The following is a 27,159-nucleotide window of genomic DNA, read 5'->3' as shown; positions in this document are numbered from 1 at the left end:
AAAAGTCTTCATACGGCTGCAGCCAAACGCGCAAAATAACCAATATCGTTGCTACCGGGGCTGCAGTAGCATCAACATCAGCTGCAGTAACCGACGTAGAGCAGGCACAGGCACATTAAGGAGTAAAGGAGAGCCGTGGTCACTGGCAGGCAGAGGAGGAGGTGTGTGTTAGCGGAGCAGGATGACAGGGCCGAGGGAGAGAGAGAGAGCAGGAGGATAGTCCCAGCCCAGCCCTGCTTTTATGTGATCACCCTATATTTGCAAAAAAACCCCCACTATATTACATATTATCTTCAGTTTCTTATAATTTTAGTGGTCTATTATATATTTGGCACGTTTATCAGGTGTAACCTGATAACCAGGTATATCTTTTTCATCTCAGTTTTGTGAGTTAGCAGTAGTTTAGCAGATTAGCAACATTAGTTTTGCAGGTATTTGGAAAAAGTTGATTTAATTGAAAGAAAAGTTATTTCAAGACAGAAAATACGGAAAAGCATAATAGGTCCCCTTTAAATCATTGAAAACATTACTACATTAGTGATTAGTCTCTAATTTGTTAATGCTAAGTACTAACTTGTGAATAATGATAACCATCCATGTGTATCAATGATTTCAATAATTCAAAAGTTTGCTATAGCACACAGACACACAGTTTTTAATGTCTCGCCCCATCCAGGCTCGAGAGTGCCATTGACGAGCGCATTGACTTTATGAAAAGTTGACAATGTTTCAACAAAAGTCACCTGATTTAGCTAAATAGACAGCTAGCCTGCAAAACCTTGACTAGCAGATTTGATATTGCTGGGCTCAATGGGCTGCTCTCTCTGCTCTCTGCTGCCAGCACCTTCGGGCTCACTAGGCTCAGATGACTGCCTGGTAATCGTGGCAAATGCATCTCTCTCGCTCTTTTTTGTATACTAAGTCCGACAGGATTTTTCCCAGTGCTCCTGATGGTCAGTCTGCAGAGGCCAGGGCACAGGTGTCTAGTTCAGTATAAGATTTCCATTATCCTTTTTGATCCAGGTTTTTCACACTTTATGAACTGCAAAGGTATTAGAAATGATTTGTTCAAGTAGCAGTATCTGCACGGTGTCTTAAAACGGATGTAGACGGCTGCTTACTATTCATGAACCCTTTCAACCAATTAGTGCTGATTATCCACAGTGTCCACATATGGGCATGCATTAGCAAAGAATATCTAAATATACTCCTACACAGTGAAATCTCCTTGATGCTAAAACAATTTGAGGAGTTCTGTGTGTACACTAAGTAAGATCAGGTGCAAACACAACTTTGAGGCTGTTTCACAATACCTGATAAAGCATCAGAATCTGAATACCTGATGAAGACAGATGAATTAATAAATAATGCAGCATGGGAGACTTTGAGCATCGTGTTTCAAACAGAATGCAAGACCTTTCTTGTTGACAATTTGCTTCTTTGTTCTGCATCTATTTAGTCTTTCTTTCCTTTTTATTTGCTATACTATAATCTTTTACCAATGACATCGGTCATTCTGCCAGTGTCAGAATGTTGCCACAGACGCCGGATTAAAAACTCTGTTATACTGCAAGTACAGAGAGATTTACTTGGTGACGATGGGCTTAATCAGCATTGTGGGAACTTGTTTGGCAAGGGCTTCAATGTAATAGATGTTCATTTATATGTAAAAGTCCCGCACAAAGCTAATAATGGCCAGCGTAACTTGTGGGTAGAAAAATACTAGCTCAAAGAAGAGAAGAGTCTGAAAGTCAGGGAATTAATTTATGAATAATGAATAAGAAGCTGCTCCTGCAAGATATGAATATATATTTATGTTAGCTAACATTATAACAAGCTTGTTTCTTTTTTGCGCATTGTGACAAGGTGGGCAAGACCCCACCATCTGTCCCATGTGCACTTTTGTGTATGAATCATGCTTGACAGTTGCTAGTTTAGCCAATAAAGCATTTTAATCTATAAAGATGCAAATGCTTACTATCGCAGGTTTGTTTGTGATAGCATTTTATTATGTTACCGTTACTGTCAGGATTTCCTGGTCGAATTAAAACTCGAGGCACATATTGTTTAGGTTCAGTTATTCATTTAATCTTTAGTTTTCTTGAGTTACATATTTGCTCTCTTTCTTGTAACTCACCATCCTTACCATCCTCAGGACTTAAAAAGAGGGTGGAAACCAAACACTTGCTGCTTTTATGCTCTTGCTGATGATTTTTAACGGCTACAAAACCCCCAGAAAAAGCAAAAGGAGTGTTTAAGTATTTTTTTTGACAAGAAGTGATCTGCCTTGAAATACTGTAATTAATTTTATTCCAAAAAGTCTTCCAAAACTTTCAACAACCTGCTGAGTTTTTAATAAGTGAAAATGATGATATAATGAAGATATACTACTTGGGTCACATGTGCACTAATTTCTGACTGGATATGACAACACCAGCCTCTGCTATGTTGCAGCAAGATATCAGAATGACTCAAAAGGTTAAAGACTAGTGTTTCCCTCTTTATTTAGACCAAGATAAGTGGCAGTAAAAACCCTAGGGTTAAATATTCTTTTTATGGCTAATTTAGACGGTGAATCTCCCTTAGGGCCTTTGTGTCCTAGGAGAGACGAAAGCTGAAATGACAGGGTTTTACCCACAACGGTGGGATTAAAGGACTTCTACAAACCAGTGAAGATAACTCTGTCAAGAAGACTGCGCATTGTTAGATTAAGGTGGTGACTTAATTAAAATCAAACGAAGTCAACACAAATTTTTGTGAATTCACTGACAAATAACGTCCATGAGAGAGCACGTTCGATGTGATACATTGTTCACACTAAAACAAAATCACTACTTCGTCCCCGAGATTTTCTCTCAGCAAACATTGGAAAGAAAACGTGCAATATCAATTTGTCATTATCACTTCCAGGAGAAGCAGTATTAATATCTCAGCACACACGCTTCGCTCGCTCTTACTTCTCCTCTAAAATTAAATTAGGAGGCCACTGAAGTGAGAGACAGAGAGCACAGTGAGGATGAGCGATGGGGGCTTTGCTATCAGATGTAAAAATCAGTAGCCTCGCCCCTCCGGTGTCTGTTGAAATATGATGAGCTAAAGTGGGAAATGGGAGTAAAAAAGACGGAGGCTGCCGAGTCGCTTCTGAGTGAAGGGAAAATAGAAACTGTATCCTCAGCAGACATAGCAGCCACTTTCAAACCACAGCAGCACCATTGGAAATGCATTAGAGGTGTCATGGCTGTATTTACATTAGGATGGCTGCACTTATCAGAATGGAAACTATTTATGATGGATTTATGAATAATGCATGCACTAAAAACATGACAAAAATCCAAATTATGAAATGACACTCTCCCTTCCAGCCAGGCAGCATGATTGAATGCAATATTTCAACAGATTTTACTTTACCCTGAAACACTGCCAAAAGAACAACCCGAGTTATGTAGTGAGGCAAATAAAAAGAAAAAAGGCAGATATATTTTCCTAGAATAATACATTTAGTACTGAGAACCCCATCAGGAAATATTCTGTATAATCCCTGATGTGTCAGCAGCCAGCAGCAGCTCTTAGAAGAAGTATTGCTTGACTAAATACCTCCACAGTTATCTTATTCTGTGAAGTTTCCATGGCAGGCGCTGTCAGAATGCCTTGGTCTTGCTATGGGTGCAAAGCTTTGTGATATATGACAGGCTACCAGAGACACAAGGAAAAAGACAAGGAAAATTAAATGAAATACATATTCCTGTATGCTGACCTCGTTTCTAAGACTTCAATCTGTTCACCTATATCCGTCTCAATATCCATCATCGTATTTGCATGTGACATTTAATATCTAACCAAAAAGCTTTACAAAATGATGTTAATGTGAGAGAATTAGAAAAAAAGAGATCCTTAAGGTGACTGTCAGTTTTAAGTCAGCAGATAATGTATCTAGGCTTCTGTATAATTGTATGCTGTATGCCTGTTGCCGAAATCACTGGTGTCACAATAGGTCAATTCTTCCATTTGTAATAAATTAATTAGTTTAATCTGTACTTCCGAAGGACAAGCAAAATGACACAGTGGCACACAGATACACACACAAACTCCATTCTACACATATTTTGTAACATTAAATAATGGATATGCTTGATCGTAATAAACCCACAGTGATGGTTCATAAGGTAACACACAGTGTATAGTTATAAAACAAAGTTAAAAAAACAACAAAAAGCATATATGGATGCCACGGTTTTGGTCTGTTTCAGATCAAACAGCTCCCTGTCTTGATTACCCCTTATGTGTGTTACCTTTTTTGTAACCGCGCTGCCGGCCCGTGTGTGTGTTTTGCCCTGATTACCTATGTGTTGCACCCAGTGTTTCTCCCGCCCTGCTCATTTGCATCATTATGTATTGTCTCTGTTGGATCATTGTAGTTTGTTGTTGCTCTGTCTCCCATGTTGAGTATGTTGCTTGTTCCTACCTGCCTGTTTGTGTACCTTTGTTGCACTTAAGCCTGCATATTTGGCATGATTGTCTTTATTGATTTGAGGAAATCGTCACACAGTCTGGATTTTCTGTTTTGGGACATAACCACTTCATTTTGGATTCAGCCACTCTTGTGTGCTCACTTCTTGTTAAATAAATCATAATCACTAACCCTAATACTTTCATATGTATTTTGTTAAACCTGTGAAAGGGGTTATTTGTATTTTTTTTTTTTATGAAATGGATCACTTTTTTATTGCCTGTGTGTGAGGTGGTTGTAATCTCACATAAAAACGATCCGCTTGCCGGGTTTTCTTTTACCTCTGACAGCCAGTATGCCTAATCCCATGTATTTTCCGGGAAACCCTTTGGCTGTGACTGCGTGCGTGCTACAGAGCCTCTTGCTTTCTGACTCTGTACCGCACACACAGCAACGACGCCACAGCTAACGAGATGGAGTCTGCTAAAACCAAAAAGAGACTGGCACAAACTAGACTCCAGCACAAACTCCATGTAAGGATAAAAACCAACACCAACGTTTTATGTGCTGAAGCCTGTCAGGCCAAATGAGAATCAGATCGACTTAGCATTTACTCATTTAGCTGAAGCTTTAACCACAGTGACTCACAATTGGTCGCACGCCTCTGGAGCAACCTGGGGTTAAGTGTCCAGCTCAGGGACACATTGGTGGATGTGTCACAGTGGCAATCAAACCCGGGACACTCACACCAAAGGCATGTGCCACTGCACCATCGTCACCACCTTCCCACCACTCACGTTAGGAAGCTGGTGGATAAAAAACAGTCATGTAAGCAATAAGGATGCTATCCGTGTTCTGGCTCTGTCAAAACTTAGCCTAAAGACAGGACTAAGAGACTTAATTCCTGGGTGGATTATAAGCTTCATCCACACCTCATCAGCTTGCAAGTTCCTCATCGGAACCTCCAACCATTAGCCCTGTGTCAGCTAACAACCAATCAGCTAGCAGCAAGCCAACTAGCATCAGGCTGTCTGATCCCCGGACTGTGAGCAGCAGCTGCCAGCTATCGGGCTGTCTGATTTGTTAGCTCCCGACAGGCTAGCAACCAGCAAGCCAGTATTGGCCAGAGGGACTCTTGGCCTGCTAGATACCAGCTAGCAAGCAACCAGCCAGGTTTCTACCTGTTAAAAGGGAGTTGTTCCTTTTGTTGTCGCCAAGTGCTTGCTCATCGTGGGAATTGTTCAGTCTCTGTAAATAATATTACAAAGAATATATGCTCTTTACGGAAAGCGCAATGAGATAACTTTTGTTTTAAATTGGCGCTCTATAAATAAAATTGAATTGAACAGTGGTTTCGATAGTCGACTATTCTTTGAAACGCCCAGTTCTTATGCAATTAAAAGAGAGGTGTCAAGGATTGACCGAGTGCCAAGGCAGGAAATACAGATGTGGGCCCACAAGAACAGGAACAAACACGAGACGAACACGATACAGACTGTTGTCAACATAAATCAGAAACGAACAATCACAAATGACAAATGAACAGACCAGAACAAGAGGAGTTCAGGTTGTAATTATAATAGTCAGTGGTCACTGGTCTTACAGTGCTCCCTCTTGTTTGGTTGGTTGTGCAGTGCAGCTGCACCGTCAGTTTGTAGCCTTTTAAAGTGACTAATTCCTATTTTGTGATTAAAGGGAACTTGACCCTCACCCCTTCATTGCCTTTCAGGGTTCTCTCCAAGCACTGCAGCTGAACAGCACTACCCAATCAGTCCATAAGTGACTATTTCAAAAAGAGTTTGATTTTATATAATCAACCCAACTTGACCCTTTTAGCACCACATTATGAAGGTTCCAGCAATGCACCGTGGGGTGATGGTCTTTGCATGTTCTAAGGTTGAGCGAGTACTCAGTTCAAAACAACTATACAGTAAAGACAATGTACTTTTTATAGAGTAGAGTATCATCAGAAATCAGTGAAATGTGTCAATACCTGTTTTCTAATAAACTATAACTACAGGAACCTAAATAGCATCTGGCTGTCTGATCCGTTAGCTCCCGACAAGACAAACTGTTCTCTTACTACTGTAATCAAAAACATTGCTCCGAAGCTCAATTCTAAGGCTGTTCTCTAAATAGTTTTCTAATAAATATAGCAACTTCTGATCAACCCATAACAATAACTTCTGTTTAGTCCAGCCCACATCCAGATTAAGTCACGTCCATTCCGAATACGGATACGGATCATTTAATTTGTTGAACATATAAAGATAGTGGTGTACTCCCTAGGGCTGGGCGATATGGTCAAAAAGTCATATCCCGGTACTGTTACGCAGAATTCTGGTATAAAATATATAACGGTATTTTCTGCTAAGCAGGCTGGGAAAATACGAAAAAAAGTACAACTTTTACACAATGGAAAAACAAAAAAAGGCAAGTAGAGTCGAGGCGAGTCAAGCTGGTACCGTTCAGTGGAAAAGGGGCTTTACCGTCGCTCTCTCCCTGTATGTCCGCTTCGGTGACTTTCTCCATCAGTAGCTGGCTGGGCTGTATAAAGTCACCGTTCACAGCAGCAGCTGAGCGTGTTGACGACAAAACCAAAACCAAAACAAAACAAAACCAATGTGGTAGCTAACGAATAACATCTGACTGGTGTGTTCACTGCCGCTTTACCTGGTCCACTCTTGTAAAATATCCACAGTGTCGTAACGTAATCACTGTGTTTCTCTAATAAATGCTACAATGTGCCGTCTAACCTGGGCGGCCCGCCGAAGTAAAGTGTATGTGTGGGAAACACCGAATGAACCGTGCTTTTCTTCTTACAAGCCAGGTCTTTAACAGTGTCGACCTGCACTGTGTCTCCCTCCATCTTGTTAGAGACACTGTGAGCAGACGGCTGCATGCAGACGCAGAGGGAGGGGCGGGGCTGCGCGGTGAGGGAGAGAGAGAGGAGCAAACGCTGGCAGGACTTTACGGAAACATTAATTAACTCAACATCATACCATATCGGTATAAACGGTATTATCTAATTTCATATCTCTTTTGAAATTATATCAGTATACTCCCTATACCGATATACCGCCCAGCCCTAGTACTCCCTCATCCTTAGTATATTCTATTACTTTTTGGTTTGTTTTTTTAACCACCAAACTGTTTCAGCTGATGATAAGAACACATTTAGTAATCTCAAAACAAATCAAATAAGTTTGGCATTGAGAGATGAGTAAAGATGTCACTACAGTGTCTCTAAGCGCAAGATAAGAATCCTTGCAGCCTAATCAAAAGATGACAGTCTGCCAGTTAATCACATAACTGATCAAAAATGAAAATTAAACAAAGTACCCAAGCTGTTATCATGAGCTGCTAACCTTGATGTGTCATATTAATTACAATGTGATAAATAATTGATAGCCGGCGGTGTTGTTTTTCTCCTCGGAGAACGTGAGAGTTTATGCCAGAAAGACCCGACCATGGTCTCCTCCAGCATAAATAAACAATCAGTAAAAACAAATGATATATATAATTAATTACCAGAAGTGCATAGTGATTTACCTTGAGAGAGGACCCACTGATTGAGTTTGACGTGGTACAGCACAGAGCGAAGACTCCAGTGCTGAACGAGGGGGTAGCCAGACACTTCACTGTAGTTCACCATACCTGTAAGAAACACACCAAAACACATTACTATGGATGCAGTCTTGGGGCTAGATTACAGCAAGGCTCAGGGTAGTTCACCACCACACCTCTACAATCATACAGAAAAGCTGTAATATTAATGTGTTATTTACTCCTATAGTGGAGGAGATTGCAGTTTTCAGTGCTAGATCAAAGGGCATCTCATTGTTGTTTACTTTACCTGAAGAATCAGGAAAAATATTTGATAAATATTAATATTATATTAGATGACAGGAGAGAGAAGCAAGCAAAGTATCCGGTGTTAGATCAAAGTGGAGCCCGATCTACAGCTCACCCTCCCCAGAAAAAAACCCCAGGGAATTGCAACATTAACGTAAAATCTATTCAGAAATAGCAATATGGTAGAAGTCAGTCGGAAGTCTTCGATGTTTGATGAATATGAAGCCTCTCACTTGGATATACAGCACATTTATATTAAACATGTGAGTATTTTCAAATCGGTAGCGTTCTCCAGATACCTCTAAGTTTTCCCTTTGAGGGAATTGTGTCAAACCTAAAACCAATTCTCGTCTGTTTCTCGTTCTCTCTTTGCAGAATAAAGTTCCTGCATGACACTGACAATGATTACATTTAGATCACGTAAACAACCCAAGAAGAACAATAAATTTATAATGAAAACGTTGCAGTCTGTATCTGAGAGGTTTTGACGCCTCATTGCTATTTATCATGTCTAATATAAACAATAAATATAAAATAAAGGTTATTATATATCCTTGGTGCCTCGTCAAAATTACAATGCTTTTCCAGAATCTTAATTCATTCACTTTTACATTAATTAGCACAGTTTCTGTATGAATCAAAGAGATCATGAAGTGATCAAAGAAGCAGAACACTGTGAGACACAATAGTATTATAACTCTTAATTTACAAAAAGGTCAATATTCTGTATATTATTGTTTTATCACCTGACTTTGATAACAAGAAGGGCATGATTTACACATAATAAATTTATAGATTTTAATAATACATTTATAATTTTATTCCTGTCTAAACCAGGAGTATTCAATTAGAATTCAGAGAGGTCCAGTTAGAGAAAATTTCCCGAAGCAAAGGTCCGGAACATCAAAACGACTACCCTGCGTTATCATTCAGTACCATAACGTATAGTTGTATCAACATATGTTTTTAATCAACAACGGACTGTCAAATCAAATAATATTTCAGTGAGTTTTCATGTCAAACTGGAGGGATAATAAATAATAACTACTCTAATAATAAATTCTAAATTTAAGTAAACTAAAATAAAGTGCCTAATTTTTAGAAAAAATGAAATAAAAAGTGTAGCTTGAAGTGATAAAGTGTAGTCTTAACCAATTTTATAACACTCAACACACCATAACAAATGAACAGCTGTGATGCTTCCTCTTCTCTTTCATTCCCTCTTACAGAGCTACCACTTTTACTACATTCTCTTGTTCAGTGAGAAACGTGAGCTGTAGTTTGTCCTGCCAGCTAGGACTGGAGATCTATGAGATATTCTGGTTCTGAGCTGCCCGTGGGAGGAATGTACATGTAGGAATCTGTACATTCTTGATTAAAAGCCTTGTGAAATCTCTTTTCCCTTTCGTCTCCTCAATTCGTGTGTGTTTCCAAAACAAAATCTTTAAACCTGAATCTCGCGGACTCGAGTCGCAAGCATCGGAATGCATAGATTTGATTGGCTGAGTAGCGTCACATGAGATGATTGGAGCACATGCGATTGGTCTGTGAGTTTCCTGGCCCGCTAAAACAGAACAGTTGATGCTACAAAAGCTGTGCGGGACCCCTCTGCAGCAACGAGGGGTTAAGTGTCTTGCTCAGGAACACAGTGGTGGATGAGTCACAGTGTGGGATTGAACCTGGGTCTCTCATAACAAAGGCAGGCGTCTTATCCATTGCGCCATTTTCATGGTTGATTATTTGTTCAAGTCTACTGAATGATACATCATACATTGCAAAAAATGTCCATTACAATTTCTCAGATATCAAAGTGAAATTGCTTGTTTTGAAAGCTTATAAAAGAATCAAATTATTATATCTGAGACACTGGAATAAGTGAATGTTGACTAATCATCACCAGACTAAGGCCAACCAATCTCTTATCAAATATCTTATCCTTACTCTTTGTATTATTATATTAGTAATATGCAATACATTCACATAGCAAGCTTGTTATTTTTAACCAGCACTTAGGCCTACCTCCAATTTAGGGGGGTAAAATTATAAACATTAATTAATTAACATTAATTAACATTCAAACAACCAAAATGAACCTTTTTAGTTACAGTAGACAGTTAGCAGGCTTCTTTTTCATGACCTGAGAGAGTGAGCGGGGTCTAATAGTAAAAGACAATCAGAGATGTTTTAGGTCCAAAGCCATTGAGAGATTTATAGACAAGAAGCAGTTTGTACAACTCTTCTTCACCAACACACCAGCAGCCAGTAAAGAGTGTGATGTGTTCACTTTCCTTGATCTTTGTTAGGACTCTGGCAGCAGTCTGAATAAGTTTTTTTTTGAGTGAGACCTGAGAAAATCTAACCTGCGAGAAATGAAAGCATGGAATAGTTTCTATAAGCCCTGCCTGATCTAATAACAGTGCTGTATTTGGGACGAAATCCAGATTGAAACTTATCAAAGTAACCACCAGAGGTTTGGTAGAGGTAGACAACTTTTTCAATTATTTGACGTACAAAGGAAATGTTTGATATTGGTCTGTGGTAATGACAGATGTATCCATTTGTTTTAGGAGACGCTTGATGAATGCATTTTTCAAAGCTTTAGGAAAATTATCTGATGACAGAGAGCTGTTCACTATCTGCAGTAAATCTGTCGCCAAACTGCTAAAAACATTTTAAGCTTGTTGGTAGAACATCAAGACAGCAGGTGGATGGCTTAAGATGCCGCACTTTTTTCTTCCAGAGTTCTGTCATTAATGGCATGAAATATTGGTATTTCTGCTAAATATTCCATCCATGTTATTGTAGATGGCAGTTTCTTTTTTGCTTGACATTGAACTTTTAATGGCTGATCTAATACCTCAAATTTTATTCCTGAGTTATCAGTAAACTCACTGCATTTTTCAGTGGAAAAGAGTTCACATGCGAATGAGGTGGGGGGTTTGGTAAACCAATCAATAGTACTAAAAAGAGTATGTACAGATAAGGATTGCTAGTGCTTCTCAGATCTAAATTGTAGCTAAATGTTGAATTTCTCTTATAATATATCAAGGTGATTTTGAAGTTTTGGTTTTCGCCATCTGCGCTCAAATTCCTGCATTCCCTTTTCTGGATCATTATAGATTCTGCATTTCTCCATGGTGCTTTTTGTTTACCAGTTAAACCCAACAGGTGCAATGACATCAATGACATTCTCAGCTTTGTAAGTGACATTGTCTAGATTGTTCCCAGATGGCAACGCTTTGCCATTTCACAGATTCAGTGAACAGTGCACCAGTATTCTCATTGATGTACCGCTTTTAAACAGTTGAATTACTGGAATTCAGTTTTTCTTTGGTCACTTTCTTTATCACTGCAAATCTCAGTCTACTGTAAGATACCGCATAAAACATACAAAACACTTCAGCTGAGAATAATACAGTTGTATTTAATGCTTTAAAGCCCATTCATCTTATTTATATTAATTTTATAATCTCTTCTGCCTGAACAAGTCATCCATGTACAAATGTTTTTCATTTTGATGCAATGCACAGTCTATCAAACGTTATATTTGAATCTTTCTACACTAACCAATGACCAGCAACAACTTGTCACTTGCAGATAAAGCACAACATACAGTGTGAATATGTAAATGAAACTGCAATGGGACACGTGGGGGAGAGAAAACAATCATAACGTGGCACAGTCAAAGAGATCTAGCTTTTCTAAGATAGGTTAGCGAACCAATCAACCAAATAACCTCTTTCTTTAACAGATCAATTAGAGATGCAGCACAAAGTGATTCAGTTCAATTTTATTTATGTAGCAAATCACAACTACAGTTATCTCACAGCGCTTGACGCATGTGTGGAGTTAATAAATAATCTCCCTCCCTTCTCCTTAGGTTATGGCTGTAAACATAAAATTAGTTTATCATTACAAAGATAATGTTTGACTAGCTTGGGTTTAATAATTTAATGTTTTTTAACATTAAATTATGAAACCTAAGCCAGTCTGTTTGTTCCAATTAGTGACTAGACCCCCTCCTTATTGCATGATAATGCAGGATCAGGCCTTTAACATTAACATTACTTATATCGGGCCATAAGCAAAGCTGCAGAATATAAATCATCTTGTCTCCCATGGCAACTGACAACTGTGTCGTGCTGCAGCGGTGGGATTACAGCCATACATCACTATGACTGCCCTGACTGTGTTCACTAGTACATACAGAAGGTATCTGGATAATGTGTGAGCCACATTTCCCGCAACTATGTACATGGAAGAGGGGAGCGGAAAACGAATAGAGGGAGGGAAACGAGAAGAACTATTAGCGTGCGTATGACAGATTTTGTCGGCCTGTGTGAGAAAGACAAATTGAGAAATGAAAAGAAGGCAATTAAAAAGAGAAGGAAAGCAAAAAGTATATCCACCATGTGAAAAGGGGAGAGGTAGATGATAGAAGCAGGATCAAGAAAAGTATCTCAGAATCAGAATCAGCTTTATTTGCCAGGTATGTGTGCACATATGAGTAATTTGCATTGCTCATGATGTGCTTACTTACAATACAGTAATAAAATCACACACAGGCTACAGTATAGAGAACACTTACATACACACTATAAACAAACAAAAAAAATAGATAGATTGAGACAATAGTGCAATGAACAGAGTGCAAAGGATGCAGGAGTAAATTATTATGGACATATTAGAGGTAGATGAGATATACAGGTACACATACACATACACGCATACATGTACTAATATACACAGTGTGATGGAGCCTAGTGCAGTATCTCTATTATAATCTCAAGTGAAAGGTAGAGGTTGATGTGCATGGTACAAAAGAGAAGATGTGTCCGTGACCAACTTGTGATACATATTCAGAAACAAAGACTTGCTGGAATACCGTCACCTTATATCACATTTCTGAACATAAACTTTTTATTTCCTTTTAAGGAATCAGAAGTCTGCTTAAATGTAATGAAACTATTATTTAGTAAATATTTTTCATATATTTAAGATGCAGTTTCAGAGGATTTGTAGAGCAAAAGCTTACGGGACACAAGTAAGAATTATGTGTCACTGTTCACCTAAAAGCGCCGACTCGTTCGTGACCGACACATCACTATTATTCATACCCAGTGCTGAGAGCATGCACCGCCTCATCATCTTGCCGGTGTGCTCAACGGCATATATAAGCTCCACACCTACATATAGTAACTTATCTTGGAAAATAGCGATTTGCGGTGCTGAATTTGCTGAATTTATCAGAACAGAAATACAACAGGAATTGGAAACAAAGATCCTGCCAGGGCTGAGTGTTTCTGGGTGCCATTGTAGTAGGTTACAGATTTGCTTGGCTGGTCTGATTACTGCACAAAAACACAAATTTTATAAATTCATTCACTGATTTTGGTGAAACTGGATTGTCGTCCAGCCATTGCTGGAGAAAGAGCTATGAGCAGAGTGCTGCCAATCTGACATCAGCATGGCACGAAAGTAGAAAAATGATGTTGGAAAGCTAGTATTCAGAGGGATTACTTTTACATATGTTTACCTTATTATTTGAAACTTTGGCTATGTTTCATATGAACACCCAACATTGTAACATTATATGACAGAAAAGCATATGAAGGAAAGCATAATAGGTAACCTTTAAAAACAGTACTTGAGTGAATGTACTTTACATTCCACCACTGTTCATACTTTTGAGAGTGATCCATTTAAAAGGTGAAGCAAGACAGACATTGAATTTCTTTGTTTAATGAACTGCTGCTCTAGCCTTTATGTTAATGTGACATTATTCAGATTTAGACTTCAGACCGTGTTGTAGGCTTAAGACCAAACATGCAACTCTCCAGTTAAAATATTAAAAAGAAAATTCCGGGCCTTAAACCTTGTCTTTAGGCTTTTCTGCCTAAATTTGAGGTGGATCTGGTTAACCTGCTATGAGGAGCACATAAAAGTATAAAACTTATAATTTCCTGCCAGTAGTTGTGCTATGACCATGACCAAATATTTGTAATATTTGTAGATGTCTTCAGTCCGGGACTTTTGTCAAACATGAAACTTCTTGTTTCTTTAGCCCCTTAAGAATGCAATTCATTTGTGAGAAGAAAAAAACCCAATTCCTTTGCATTACAATAGGGTCCTTGCAGTGGTCACTGCTCGGGCCTTAATGACAATGAAGTTGAGTGATGAATGCAATGATGTATTATCTATTTTGAGCATAAACATGGAGATACAAATCAGATATGAAGTATGATTGAATGTCAGGATGTGTGCAAGGCCAGTAACAGTTCCTTTACAAGGATGCTGTGAAAATACAACATTTGGCAGAGGCCTGACACCACCTTTGAACTTGATGAATAAGCCTCTAAATGTGATGTTCCTGCATTGTCCTCACCTTCAGCTACATCCATTTATCGCCTCTTATGGGAAATGGCTCCCCGGAACGATAGATATATTCCCCAGCACTGAGAGAGCGAGAGCACACCACTACATAACCTCCCCATCCACAGTCCCCGCCTTCACCTCCCTTAGTGGAAATGAATAACAAGCCCAAACATATACAGTAGTGCAGCGTATTCTTCTTCTTGCTGAAAGGCCTTGTCTCCCTTTTAGCCCTGGGGTGCTCTGCTCTCATTGTCTGACAGAATGATTAATTTGACTGAACTTCACTTTGCAAACATTCCAAGTTCACAGTCTCTCTCCATGTAGTCGGAGCCTTTCAGAAAACCAGCTTGGTCAGGGTTGCGCTATGTACTACAGCTAATTTCCTTTTTCAAAATACAAAGCTTAAAATGTTCTTAAATAACCAAACCTCATTGGAATGCTGCTGCATATATGGCACTGTGTTGGTCAAAACAGTATTTCTGTACAGCTCTGTCAGAACAAATTTGAGGGCTGAGTGGAGATCAGGTGGGGGTGAGTGGGTGGTGTGATGGGGGTGAAAACAGTTGCCTCCAAGTTTGGGGACGGGGTGTACCAGGGGATATAATCAATTTAACTGACTTTTTGGGTGAGACCAGGATCAATTAATAGTGTAATAAAGTGACTGTATGCACTAACTCAAAAATAAAGAAGTATTAAGTTACTCTTTGAACTACACAAAAGTCTGTGAAGTGTTCTGACAAACACAAAAATACCCCAAGTAACTAGAAACATAGAAACACCTATATGATGCAATGTGATGCAAGAAAATACAACAGCCATGTAATAAACACTACAATAATAATGATTTTGCTGTACATGTGTGGACTGCATAATATTGAAAGGTATTTCTAACATAATATTGTGTTCATTATATTAACATAATGTTTCACATATAAAGGAAAAGAATATGTGAAATACTGTATAATATAATTGCAATACAAAACAATGAAAGTGACAACATAGTTGAATCAAATCCGCTTTTGCACAGTGGCAACAATTAAAAGAACCAGTATAAAGGTAGGATTTATTACAGGGTTTCTGTATTAAATACACTACTATTTTTCCTTGTCTTTTAATGTAGTAAATGAATATATCAATATTTCAAATGCCCAACCTGTAGTTTTCTTTATTATATACAGTTTACTGTATATTCACAGCAATCCTGAGAATTTAATTGGTGGCCCAAACCCATATAGTGCCTTCAACCGAGAATTAGTCATTTATGAATTCAAAATCATTTTACTTCATCTAATAATGCAGGGCTGCTTGTCTTCACAGTCAACACTATCTGAGTACAACCATTGGTTAATTTCCTCATTGACGGATGAGAGTGACTTCATTTGGCTGTGATTACTCTTCTACTACTCTCTTTCACTCAAAATCAATTTATGTGATATTGTAAAGCTCAAATTAATGTCAGGATAAGGTTATTGCTTTGTTGTTTGACTTACTTTATACATTCTTTTCCAGATATTAATGGTTAGAAATGTTCTGCCCTCTATCTACAATGAGAATGACATTAACGGTTCCCCCTTTGAAATGACAGATGTTGGTTTTATCATGTTTGTGAAAAGAAAACAAGTAGTATAAAGAATGGACTACACTGGCCACAGCTATACTTATGCAGATTAAATGCATGGTGGGGGAATCTAATAAGACTGACTGTGTGACTAATGACTATATTAAACATAAAACTCATGAATGACATTGAACTGCATGTTATACATTAGAGCTGAAAATCGATTGTAAAAGTGGTTTTATTTACTTCAGTGAGTGTATTGTGACAGAATAAAGCCAGAGCTATCTGCAAGCTTTATATTTTAAACTCATATAGTTGGGATGATGTTGGGCCTAGGGTGCATAGCAGTTACATAAATCAAAGTAAAATTGAATCAATATTCCAGCTCTGTGAGAGACTGTGTGAAGCAGTCCATTGGGATGTGAACTCGCCAGTTCTTCTATGAATCCCCCAATGAGCACCACAGTTCAATCCCCACTATTGGAGTTTTTTACTCTGTGATCCATCTTTGTTAGCCTGTCTACTTTTTCATTGTCCAAATAGAAAGATAAAACACCAAAGTTAAGCTGCATGAAGGTACGTTTTTCCCCCCCATCTATTCATGTACCTGAAGTTTTCCAGCACCTTGTCACACAGACGTGACTTTTGTGTATAATTAATTACAAGGTCCTAAGGGGCAAGTCTTCTTCAAAAAAATCTCATAAAACTCTATCTATAAACTATATCTACTAAATTTAGCTTAGTTTAACTTAATACCTTGTTCAAAATAAATGTAGTCAGTCATGACAACTCTTTCTAGCATGCTCCCTTCCAAGGAGCCTTTTTTCTCCTGATTCAATGACTAGCACAAGCTACACAATAAATTGTTGTATTTTCTTGACAATGAATAAGTACTGCCTGTACATTTGGTATTTTTGGACCTTGCCCCATGTACATGCACAAGCACATTAAAATGACCTGTTTTTTGCACTTCACTCCTTTGATAATTTGGTATAAGTAGCATGTGTCGGAATATTGCTGATTAATCCATCCATCCATTCATTATCTTCTGCTTATCCGGGGGTTGGGTCACGGTGGCAGCAAACCAAGCAGGGTAGTCCAGACATCCCTCTCTCCAACAACACTTTCCAGCTCCTCCTGTGGGGACCCCAAGGCGTTCCCAGAACAGATGATATATGTAATCCCTCCAGCGAGTTCTGGGTCTCATCCCAGTTGGACATTCACGGTAGACCTTCAAAAGAAGGCGCCGGGAGTCATTTCTTATCAGTTGCCCGATCCACCTCAACTAACTCCTTTTGATGCAAAGGAGCAGTGGCTATACTCTGAGCTCACTTTGGATGTCAGAGCTCTTCACAGCATCTGTAAGGCTGAGCCCAGCCACCCTATGGAGGAAAGTCATTTTGGCCGCTTGTATCCACAACCTCATTCTTTCTGTCACTATCCAAAGCTCATGACCATAGGTGAAGTTTGGAACTTCGAATGATAACTCGAAAGCTGTGCCTTCCAGCTCAGTTTCCTCTTCACCATAACAGTCCGTTTCACTAATCCGCCTGTCCTCATCTCATGATCTCAAGATCCCAAGATACTTAAAATCCTTAGCTTGGGGCAGCAAGTCACTCACATCATGGAGGGAGCAATCCACCATTTTCATGACCTCAAACTTGTAGGTGCTGGCCCAACTACTGTACTTCACCACTGTCCGCAAACTGCCGAGGTCTGTCGCCCACCTTAATGCTGTGGAGGGGTTTGTGTGTCCTTGTGATCCAGGAGCTCTGTTGTGAATGAATCGACAGAGAAGGAGCTGTAGCACCTCACTCGGAAAATAGAAAAAGGGAACCCTCCTGGAGCCAGACCTGGAAGGGGAGCTTGCCGGGCTCACAGCCCAATAGATCTCCATGGAGCCACAGCCCTTTGGGCCCACCGACTGCAGGAATAAGTATTGGGGTCGGGTGCTGAGTGGCATGCAAAGGCAGGGACCTAGGCTTGCTTCAGTCCAAGAAGATGTTATTGTCCACATCAAAGGTCTTATACCTGTGTGGACAATGCCTGCCAGTACTGTTTTCTGCCCTTTCCATATCAGGTTCTCTCTGCAATTCAAAATAGCCCTAAATATACTGCATTACCGAGGGGGCATTATTTGTTCCCGTTCACGGCTGCGTGCTTTTCTCTGTCAAAGGCTAGCAGAGCCGGGCAAACCTATATGCTCACTAGCAAGTTGCTTAGGGTTCTGCAAATTATGCACAATTTGCTAGAACAGCAATCAAGTAAACTTGTGTTCTCTCCTAATTGCAGAGCATTTAATGTGCAATGTAACTAGTAATTATATCTGTCAGTTAAATGATGTGGAGTAAAAAGTATATTTCCCTCTTATATGTAGTGGAGTAGAAGCAGCAAATTGCTTGACTTGGAAATTATCATATAACATAATAAATTTAACTTTAATGGAGACCTATTATACTGCTTTTCCAGTCCTGTATGGTAGCTTTGCATGATTCAAAAATTATTTTCTATCTTATACTGGTTCTTCATGTAAGCCTTCATTTCAGCCTCCATCTGAAACTAGCTGTAAGCCCCCCCCCCCCCCCTCAAAGCCCACTGTTTGATTGGTCAAGACCTCAAGCATGTTACCAGGCTGTTGTTGTCACAGCCAGACTGAGCGTTGCTGTGTGGAGAAAATGACCATATATGGAACACCGGCTCCATCTAGCCCCGTGTGTCGTAGAACGGAGCCGTTGGTAGAAAAAGCAGTTCAAAACAGAACGTTCAGAACCGGAGGAAATCTGAGGTTTTTGCTCACCGAGATTTCTTTAAAGTACTTTAACCTCACAATTTGAAGCTTTGGGCATGTTTAACATGAACATCTGACATTGTAACATTGTAGATAAGTCATAAAATATGTAAAAGCATAGGTCTCCTTTAATAACCTATTTAATAACCCATCACACAGCACTCTAGTATCAGCCAAAGCGCTGATGATTTTTTGACAGCTCCATTTTATTGAGCTACTAAATAGGCCAGAACATGAGTAGGACAGGTGATGAGACTTAGAATCCCAAAATGCACAGCCCAATTTGAATAGCAGAGTGGCTGGATGTGAACCAACAGAGAAAAAAATGTCAGCAAAAAAAGGAACAATAAAACCATTTCCATTCAGAAAAAGAAGAAAAAACCCCCACCGTCTTTGTTCCAGGTCCAATTAGACTGCTTGGGGAAAGTAAATTGAGTTGTCTTGTTAACATTTGTGACTCTATCCCATCGGGAAGCAGGGCAGAAAATATCAGACAAGTACAGGGCTTGCTGATGCTCGACACGGAGAGCACAGAGCTGATGGAACCGCAGCCTGTCTAAACACCCAACAGTCCTACTGTGACGAGGTTTGTTATTTTAGTCTCTTCTCTAAGGAAGATTCATAGGAATGAGCTCAGGTAGGAAAGTAATCTTATGGCTCATAGAACCCTATTAACTAGCCTGGCCTGTGCTCCATTTCACTCTCGGATAAGTCTGGGAATGAATGATTTAGTGGAAAAGAGAGAGGGAAGAGTGAGCGAGTGAGGAAGAAGTAAAGAAAGTGAAGGGGAACAGTAGGGGTTACCCAGCAGGCTCACTCTCTAATCTAACGGGAAACTAAATGTAATACAGCACAGGCCTGATTTCTTCCCCAGACAATTCTGATAAGTAAAAAAATGCTGGAACAAAATGTTGGCCCTCAGAAACGATGAGCAGACACCATGGGGATGGTTAGGTTAGAGCCTAGGCCAAATGCTTTCCATAATTCAAGGCAAAGATTACTGTGAAGAATTATCATAATACAAGCCTTAACCACTTGTGCTCATCTCCTTTCAGGAAGGTACCCTCCACAAAATGCTTACACTAATCCCAATATTACTTTTCCAATGGACCATGCTCAACCAGAAAATGTCCTTGGTGGCCTCTGAGGTAACATTTCGGCCATGTCCAAAGCTAACATTAGTGTTGCTGTGAACTACTGTTAGTGCAAAAAAGAAGGGGTTTAAGCTATGTCCTGTGAATCCTCTTATTCCTCTAGGCAGCATGGTACTGGTGCCTCTTACTGGCTTCTTTTCTCTGGCCATTCCAAGACCACTCAAATGGCAAAAATAATTTGGTTTTATGACCCAAAACTGGAAAAGCTATTGGCATACGCTTGGTACTAACAAATTATCTGTAAGTCTAAACATGTGGTAATTAGGCTGGCAGATGTGGCTTGTGACAACTCAAGGTGACACACTTTTCATTTCCGGTGTGCTGAAGGAAGGCTAAAGGGACCGTTGTTGCCAGCGATTCCAAAGATGCCAAAGAAGTTCTGCAGATACCTCTGTGCTTGCATGGTCACAAGGCCATATGCTTAGACTTTAATTATGAGGGACTTGGGGAGAGAGGGACTCTGGGTTGAACTATGAATCATTGCCACTCTGCCTGCCTCAAAAGCCCCGTTCTACTGGATTTAAGCACTGCCCACACAAATAAGCCCAGTCCTGATGCCTGTGTTAAATAGACAGCTGACATTGCCATTTGCTTTCATTATCTCTGCCAGGCATTACCCTGGAGGGATCACACGTTTGGTTGTGTGTGTGTGTGTGTGTGTGTGTGTGTGTGTGTGTGTGCTAATCTAGCGTACTACTGGATCCTTGTGATTTACAATTTTTGAAAAACCTATAACCTCTGTTTATACTCCTATTGACTGCTGTCTCCTCATTCCCACTTACACCTTTTTCTGTGCCTAAAAAATAGAAAATATAGAATGTCTACTGATATGAGTAAATGCAAAGAAATCAATGTTGACTCTACATGCAAAGCCGTACTGAATCCACCCAACACCAACTGAGCCAGAACCACTGAAGCATCTCATGAGCCCAAACCCATTTACAGAAGTTTTATTAAGATCATAATCTGTTTTTCAAGAGACCTGTGTAGAAGCACAAACAAAGACACTTGTTTAATTTTAAGCAACAGCCACACAGAAAAATCACACAAATAAGAAAAGCAATTACAAGTGGAACTGCAAATACTTGATTGTAGTGTTTTGAAAATATGGCACCCAGCTTCTTAATCCCACCTACCAAGGTCAGATTCAGGGGTGTGGAACCACTACTACTGACTGGCTCCACACTGTGCTGTAAAAACTCTGTAACTTATATTCCTTGGAATAACTTATTAATAATAAAATGTACAAGTTAGGCCTTCAATATCAACATTTAAAGTAAAAACTGAAATTGTGCCAACAAATCAAGGTAGTCTCTTGCTTCAACAAAAGTGAGTAAGTCCTGATAATTAAAAAAAACTTAATCAGTGATAAATTACAATTGTTCTTTAGTTGGGGAATGCAGAAAAACCACTTTTACGTTTACCACGTTTACTTTATCGTTTGCACTGTAAATCTCATAAGAAATTATGTTACACTACTAATTAAAAATATTTTATTATAAATTCAGTGGTCAGTTCCAAGTTTAAATCATTTAATTATCACTTTCAGAACTTATAACCATGAGTTCAGTTGACTAAATGTCAAGGGATCGTTTACTTAACTCATGCATTACATTCAGGTTAAAATTCTCCAGAAATCCTTGTATTTTCAATCTGAAAAGAGTTACTTTGCCTGATGAAACCCCAAAGAACTTAAACAGATTCTCAAATAAGCTTCAGGATGAGACTCAAAGTTTTTGTTTTCTGTGTGTGGTGTGAGGGGGGATAAAGTCAAAACTGGTGTAAGCAATGGGCTCTAGATGACCTTCACCTATCTCTAAAGAAAAACAACTCATACTTTATAGCCTGATGGAGAGGCTTGCTCCACAGTGGATCAAAGGGGTCATTATTTATCCACCCAGCATTCAGCATTGTTCTGGCCACTGCAGTCTAATTCTTTTTCAAATATTTAAAATTTGATCTGAAAAGGAATATTCTGAGTCAAATCTCTAGTCTAAAAAAGCTTCCTGCTCACATTGACTGCAGGTGGCTACAAGGCAGGTAGGTCTGTGTCACTGGGACCCCCAGCCTGGGCCGACTCCCTCTGGTAACATACCGTGAATCCCAGCTATATTAATTATCCCATCCAATGTTGTCAGCTAATTAACTGACGTTTAACACAGGAAATGGCTGGAGCAATTCCACGCAATTAATCACCTTCGAGGAATAAATTAAAACCCTTCCTAAAGGTGATTACCATTGAGGGTCTGCAGTCAAAATTGAATTTTAATTGTGCTTCAGATGTTATATTTGAGTTATGGTTGAAAAAGAAATGGCTGTGCATGTATTTACACTGCAAGCTATTTCTAATAGAATTCCTGCAAATGAAAAGGCCTCCTGACAGCAGATAAGAGCCCAGAATTCAGACCTGTTGAATTGACTAATACAAAATGCAATTAAGTCATAAAGGGCATCATGTGCATTTAAAATGAACTGAAATGTTGTATATAATAATAGTGTAATAGTGAAATTTCAGAATTAAATAAAAACGTAAACCTTGAAACTGCTGAATTGAACAATAAGTTATACCAACAATATAATACATTTAAATTTTTTTATATATTTAAAATTAGCTTGCTAACCTTAATGGGAAGCTGCAGTATTTTGCAACCTGGATACCCTATATTCCTATGTTTTTGTGACTATGTGAGTAATTGGGACAACTTTAAAACTTTAAAAAACTGGTCCAGTATTGAGCGAAAGCGCTACAGCCGGCAGGCAGCAGTGAGAAAACAAGTCCAGGTTACAAAGTCCCAAAGTTATTTAACTAAAAGTGTTTTAGTACAAGAATATAAAACATTCTGTAACAGGTAACATAATCCAGACAGTTATTTAGTTTCTTCTAAAATGTATTTAGCAAAAGCATTCAGTATTTTATAAATATAATTTGTAGGGAACAGGGTTGGCAAAAGTCATATTAAGTCCCTATTTTCATTTTAAGTTTAGTTCCTGTGGCCCCACAGTTCCTGGAACAATATAGTAAAAAAGTGGCTTAAACTATTCTAGCAACTATGTAATTAATTGACCATGAGTGAGGCAGTAAAATGCATTTTATTGTGAGAATGTCAAAAGCTCAAATGAAAAATTACATAAAAATAACAAATGATGTAAAATTTCAGCAGATAAATGAGATTCATCCATCTAATTTTTTTTCATAAACACAGAATATTCAAGAAATCATGCATTATATTATGGAACTTTGTTACCTATGAAAATATTATAAAAAATATAAAAACAGACACAAGACAAGCATGTCTATCTAAAGGGAAAATACAACTGTTTATTTCCTTGGTATATATATTATTTTTCTTACACTATACACTACATCAAAGTTTCACTGTACTGTACTGTATGCATTTAAGGATGACAAAGTTGGCTGAATGCTGAACAATGTCAACACACTGAAAAACACTAAGAGAGACTGACAGAGAGAGAGGAGTGGAATACAGAGAAGCACTTAGGAAAAGAGACCCATGGAGACTGACAAAGCATAAAACTAGTCAGTGAAGTGACAGGAAGTGTTGGAACTACTGCAGCGTCCTTGGCGGGGAAGTGCGGCTAAAGTGCAGTTGCATGAACGGGTCAAAGCACAGCACGGTCAAGTCGTGATTGCCACAGAGGTTTGTAGTGATTTTGCACATGTGCTTGTGTATGAAATATGTGTGAAATGAAGAGTGTGTGTTCATGTCTGACTATACTGTATACATGTGAGGTTCACACTGAAGGAAAATACAAAGGTATTGAAGACACTATATCAGCATTAACTTATATTTTTTCCCCCAAGGGAGGGAGTGGAGGGGGGTGATGACAAAGCTGGTGAAATGATGGGCTGTAGATGCCCTTCACCAACCTCTGAAGATGAACAACTCAGACCAGAAGCTGTTGATAAAGAGACACGTTCTGCACAGGATCATAAAGGTATTTCATCGTTTATCTTCCATCTGCCCTGAATTAGTACCGCGCTGCCGCTGCCACTGCCACTGCGGATGATTCCTCTTTTTATTTTGTAAAAATTAATTGTCCTTTAAAACACTTGTACACAGAAGTATGCTGGTTACTCATATTAACTGCCAGGAAGAAAGCAAACATCACCCATTAGCTGTGACAGCTATATATGCATCCACTTTGACTACATTAGTGTGAGTGATATGTGAGTGAGCCTGTTTTAGAAAACCATGTTGACTTGAGGAAATGCCCAGAATCCAACAATTCAACTAGAACTTAGTCAACAGTTTGCACTTGTTACTGTGCTTACAATGGCATTCTATCCTTTCAACTTAAAATAGAAACAAAAACATTAGAATTACGCATTCTCACTGCACTCAACATTTGCATCAAGTTGGTAATTTAGGGGAAACTGGGTGCATGACATTTATTCCTAGTTATATCTCTTAACTTAACAGGGGGGCAATGGTGTAGTGGGTAAGACACATGCCTTCGGTATGGGAGATTCAGGTTCCAATCTCACTGCGACATCAACCAATGTGTCCCTGAGCAAGACACTTAATCACTACCTGCACTAAAGCTGTGCGACCCTTTGTATTAACTCGAACTTTGATTAAAAAAATAGAACTAGAACTGCAAGCAGTTGTAAGTCCAAGCTTCCCGGTGCCAGCTGCGCCCCTTGCCCCGTGGAGGCCGCGTAAGTCGACCTGGGTGCCACGGGGAGGAAGAGTGAGCAGAGGCCGCGGGCTCACGGAGAGATGAATGAGACTGTAGGTGTACTGTCAAAACCCTTTGTGTTGAAATTAAATTTTCCTGCACCGTTGAGCTTGCAATAACAGCGCCACCTAGAGTCCGAATTGCATGAAAAGTTTGACACGGTGTCGGGGGTCCATGGTGAATAAACAGCCAGAGTTTCATATTAAAGGGACTTGCGGTTGCGGAGATCTAAAATTAATGTATGACTATGGGAGTCTCTTTTGATTTCGATTAACAGTGCCACTATTGGCCGATTTACACCAAATTTCATAAAGCCCCTCAGAAAGGCATGCCACATAAGGTCACCAAGTTTGGTGTTAATCACCCTTTCCAAACCCAAGATATGCCATCACATCCTGTGTTTAACATTTGGCATAAACATTTGTTAGCTTATAATTCGAACAGTTTTTCGCCTACCGCCTACCTACAGTCTGGGCAGCACAAACTTTTTATCAGCTTGGTCCAACTGCGATGCTTTGCATTTGCGGATTGCCAGCCCCACTCGGTCTTGGACCCCTAAAAATACTTTCCTCATTACACCATTTGTGGACAACAAGATATGTGACTCACATAATAATAAGACAGCTTTACATCTTAAAGCAGTTATATGGCACTCTTCTACCAGCTTCATTGCTGTTAGCATAATTCCTGTTATATCAGAGGTCTTTATGTATAAATTTAGTGTAGTTAAGTAAGATTTGTACAATTACAATTAATCCATGAAACAAAACAAATATCTCATCAAATATGTCATTATGGGGTGGTGATGGTGCAGTGGAGAAAACGCATGACTTTGGTTTGAGAGACCCGGGTTCGATTCCCACTGTGAAACATCCACCAATGTGTCCCTGAGCAAAACACTACACCCGTAGTTGCTGCAGAGGTGTGCGACCTCTGACGTGTATAGCAATTGTATGTCGCTTTGGATAAAAGAAAAAATGTAAATGTGATCTGATGAAAAAGTCAGTCATTCAATATTGCTTCAAAGAAGCAGTTTTGAACATATAGCATGTATACAGTGTATTGGTGCAAGACTTTCATCTTGTTTCTCGGTCTTGTACGAATTAATGCTGGCTCTATTTTGTTAAAGTTTGCCCAATTGGGATAAGTTCACTGAAACTTTAAGTTAACTGAAAAAATAACTCTGTGTTATTTATTTTATTACAGTAATGTAACATTAAAATATGTCATTGCGCTAGTTTAATTAATATACAAGAATGAACAGTTAATGAGTAAGAGCTTTAAATTAAGCAAGCAATCAAGCCTATTGACTTGATTATGCAAAGAAATCTCTAAATTGCATAGATAATAGGACAAAAGATGAGTTAAGTATAAACTGGTATCAAGAATAAAAATGAGAGAGAGAGATAGAGTAAGGTCACTCAATATAAACCCCTGGTGGTAAAATAAGATTAACCATTTCTTTCTGTTTTGAATTATACAATTTAGAATATCCTACGGCTTTAGTAATATTGTTTCTTAAGATCCATGTCAATAAACCTCATTAAAGCTGTTTTAGAATCAAAGGAAGAGAGGGAAAGATGCAAAAGCAGGAGTTTAAATCCTATTTGGTTTTTTAAAAAACTGAATGAATCAAGAGGTTGTGGAAGTTAGCAGAACTGTTGCAGAGAGCATGTCAGCATGACAGTATCCAAAACACAACCAAAACAAAACAATATACATCTCTACTGTTTAGCAATTATTTCACCCAACAACTGAAATGAAAAACTAACAAAAGTGTTTAATTTGGAGGCTTTCCGTGTATAAAAATATTACTAATGATTATTTTAACTGACTAAAAACGTTTCACATTTAACAACTTTTATCTCAACAAAACCGTTATTTTTCCAATTTGGACACCAAATCAGCCCTATGAGCAATAACTGTTTTCATGCTTAAGAATTTGCTCCAGAATGTGTCCCAGTGCTGAATAAATAATAGTCTCTCCATGTATTTCAAAGTAAATACATGGAGAGGCTATTATTTATGTGAATAATTTCTGCGCACACTGCATCTCCACTGCTCCTAAAATAGTGACACCATACTCACTGCCTCATCATGTCCAGTCCACATCTTGACTAGAGGGCTGTTGTTTGAGGATTTTGTCTTGAAAACCATTGGGGGAAAGACAAGGAGCCCTGAAGGCATGACCTTCCCTCACTGCCACCAATTATATCAAGGCCTTATAAAATATAGATTATGTGCCATCTCGGTGCTGACATATCTAAAGGCTCGTAGCATG

At 39.0% G+C, this 27,159-nt stretch overlaps 1 protein-coding gene across 1 annotated transcript in view; it reads right to left on the bottom strand.

Annotated features, from left to right (window-relative positions):
- The window catches only part of astn1 (astrotactin 1), a 398,026-nt gene that overhangs the window by 168,130 nt on the left and 202,737 nt on the right, over positions 1-27,159 (bottom strand). Inside the window, exon 16 of the mRNA XM_046052123.1 lies at positions 8,000-8,104. Within this exon, the coding sequence (XP_045908079.1) occupies positions 8,000-8,104 (105 nt within the window). The remainder of the gene's footprint in view (positions 1-7,999; positions 8,105-27,159) is intronic.

This window comes from Micropterus dolomieu, linkage group LG06 (assembly GCF_021292245.1).
Source record: "Micropterus dolomieu isolate WLL.071019.BEF.003 ecotype Adirondacks linkage group LG06, ASM2129224v1, whole genome shotgun sequence".
Lineage (NCBI taxonomy): Eukaryota > Metazoa > Chordata > Actinopteri > Centrarchiformes > Centrarchidae > Micropterus > Micropterus dolomieu.
Note: the sequence above shows the minus strand (reverse complement) of the source record. Positions and strands in the feature narration are given on the sequence as shown.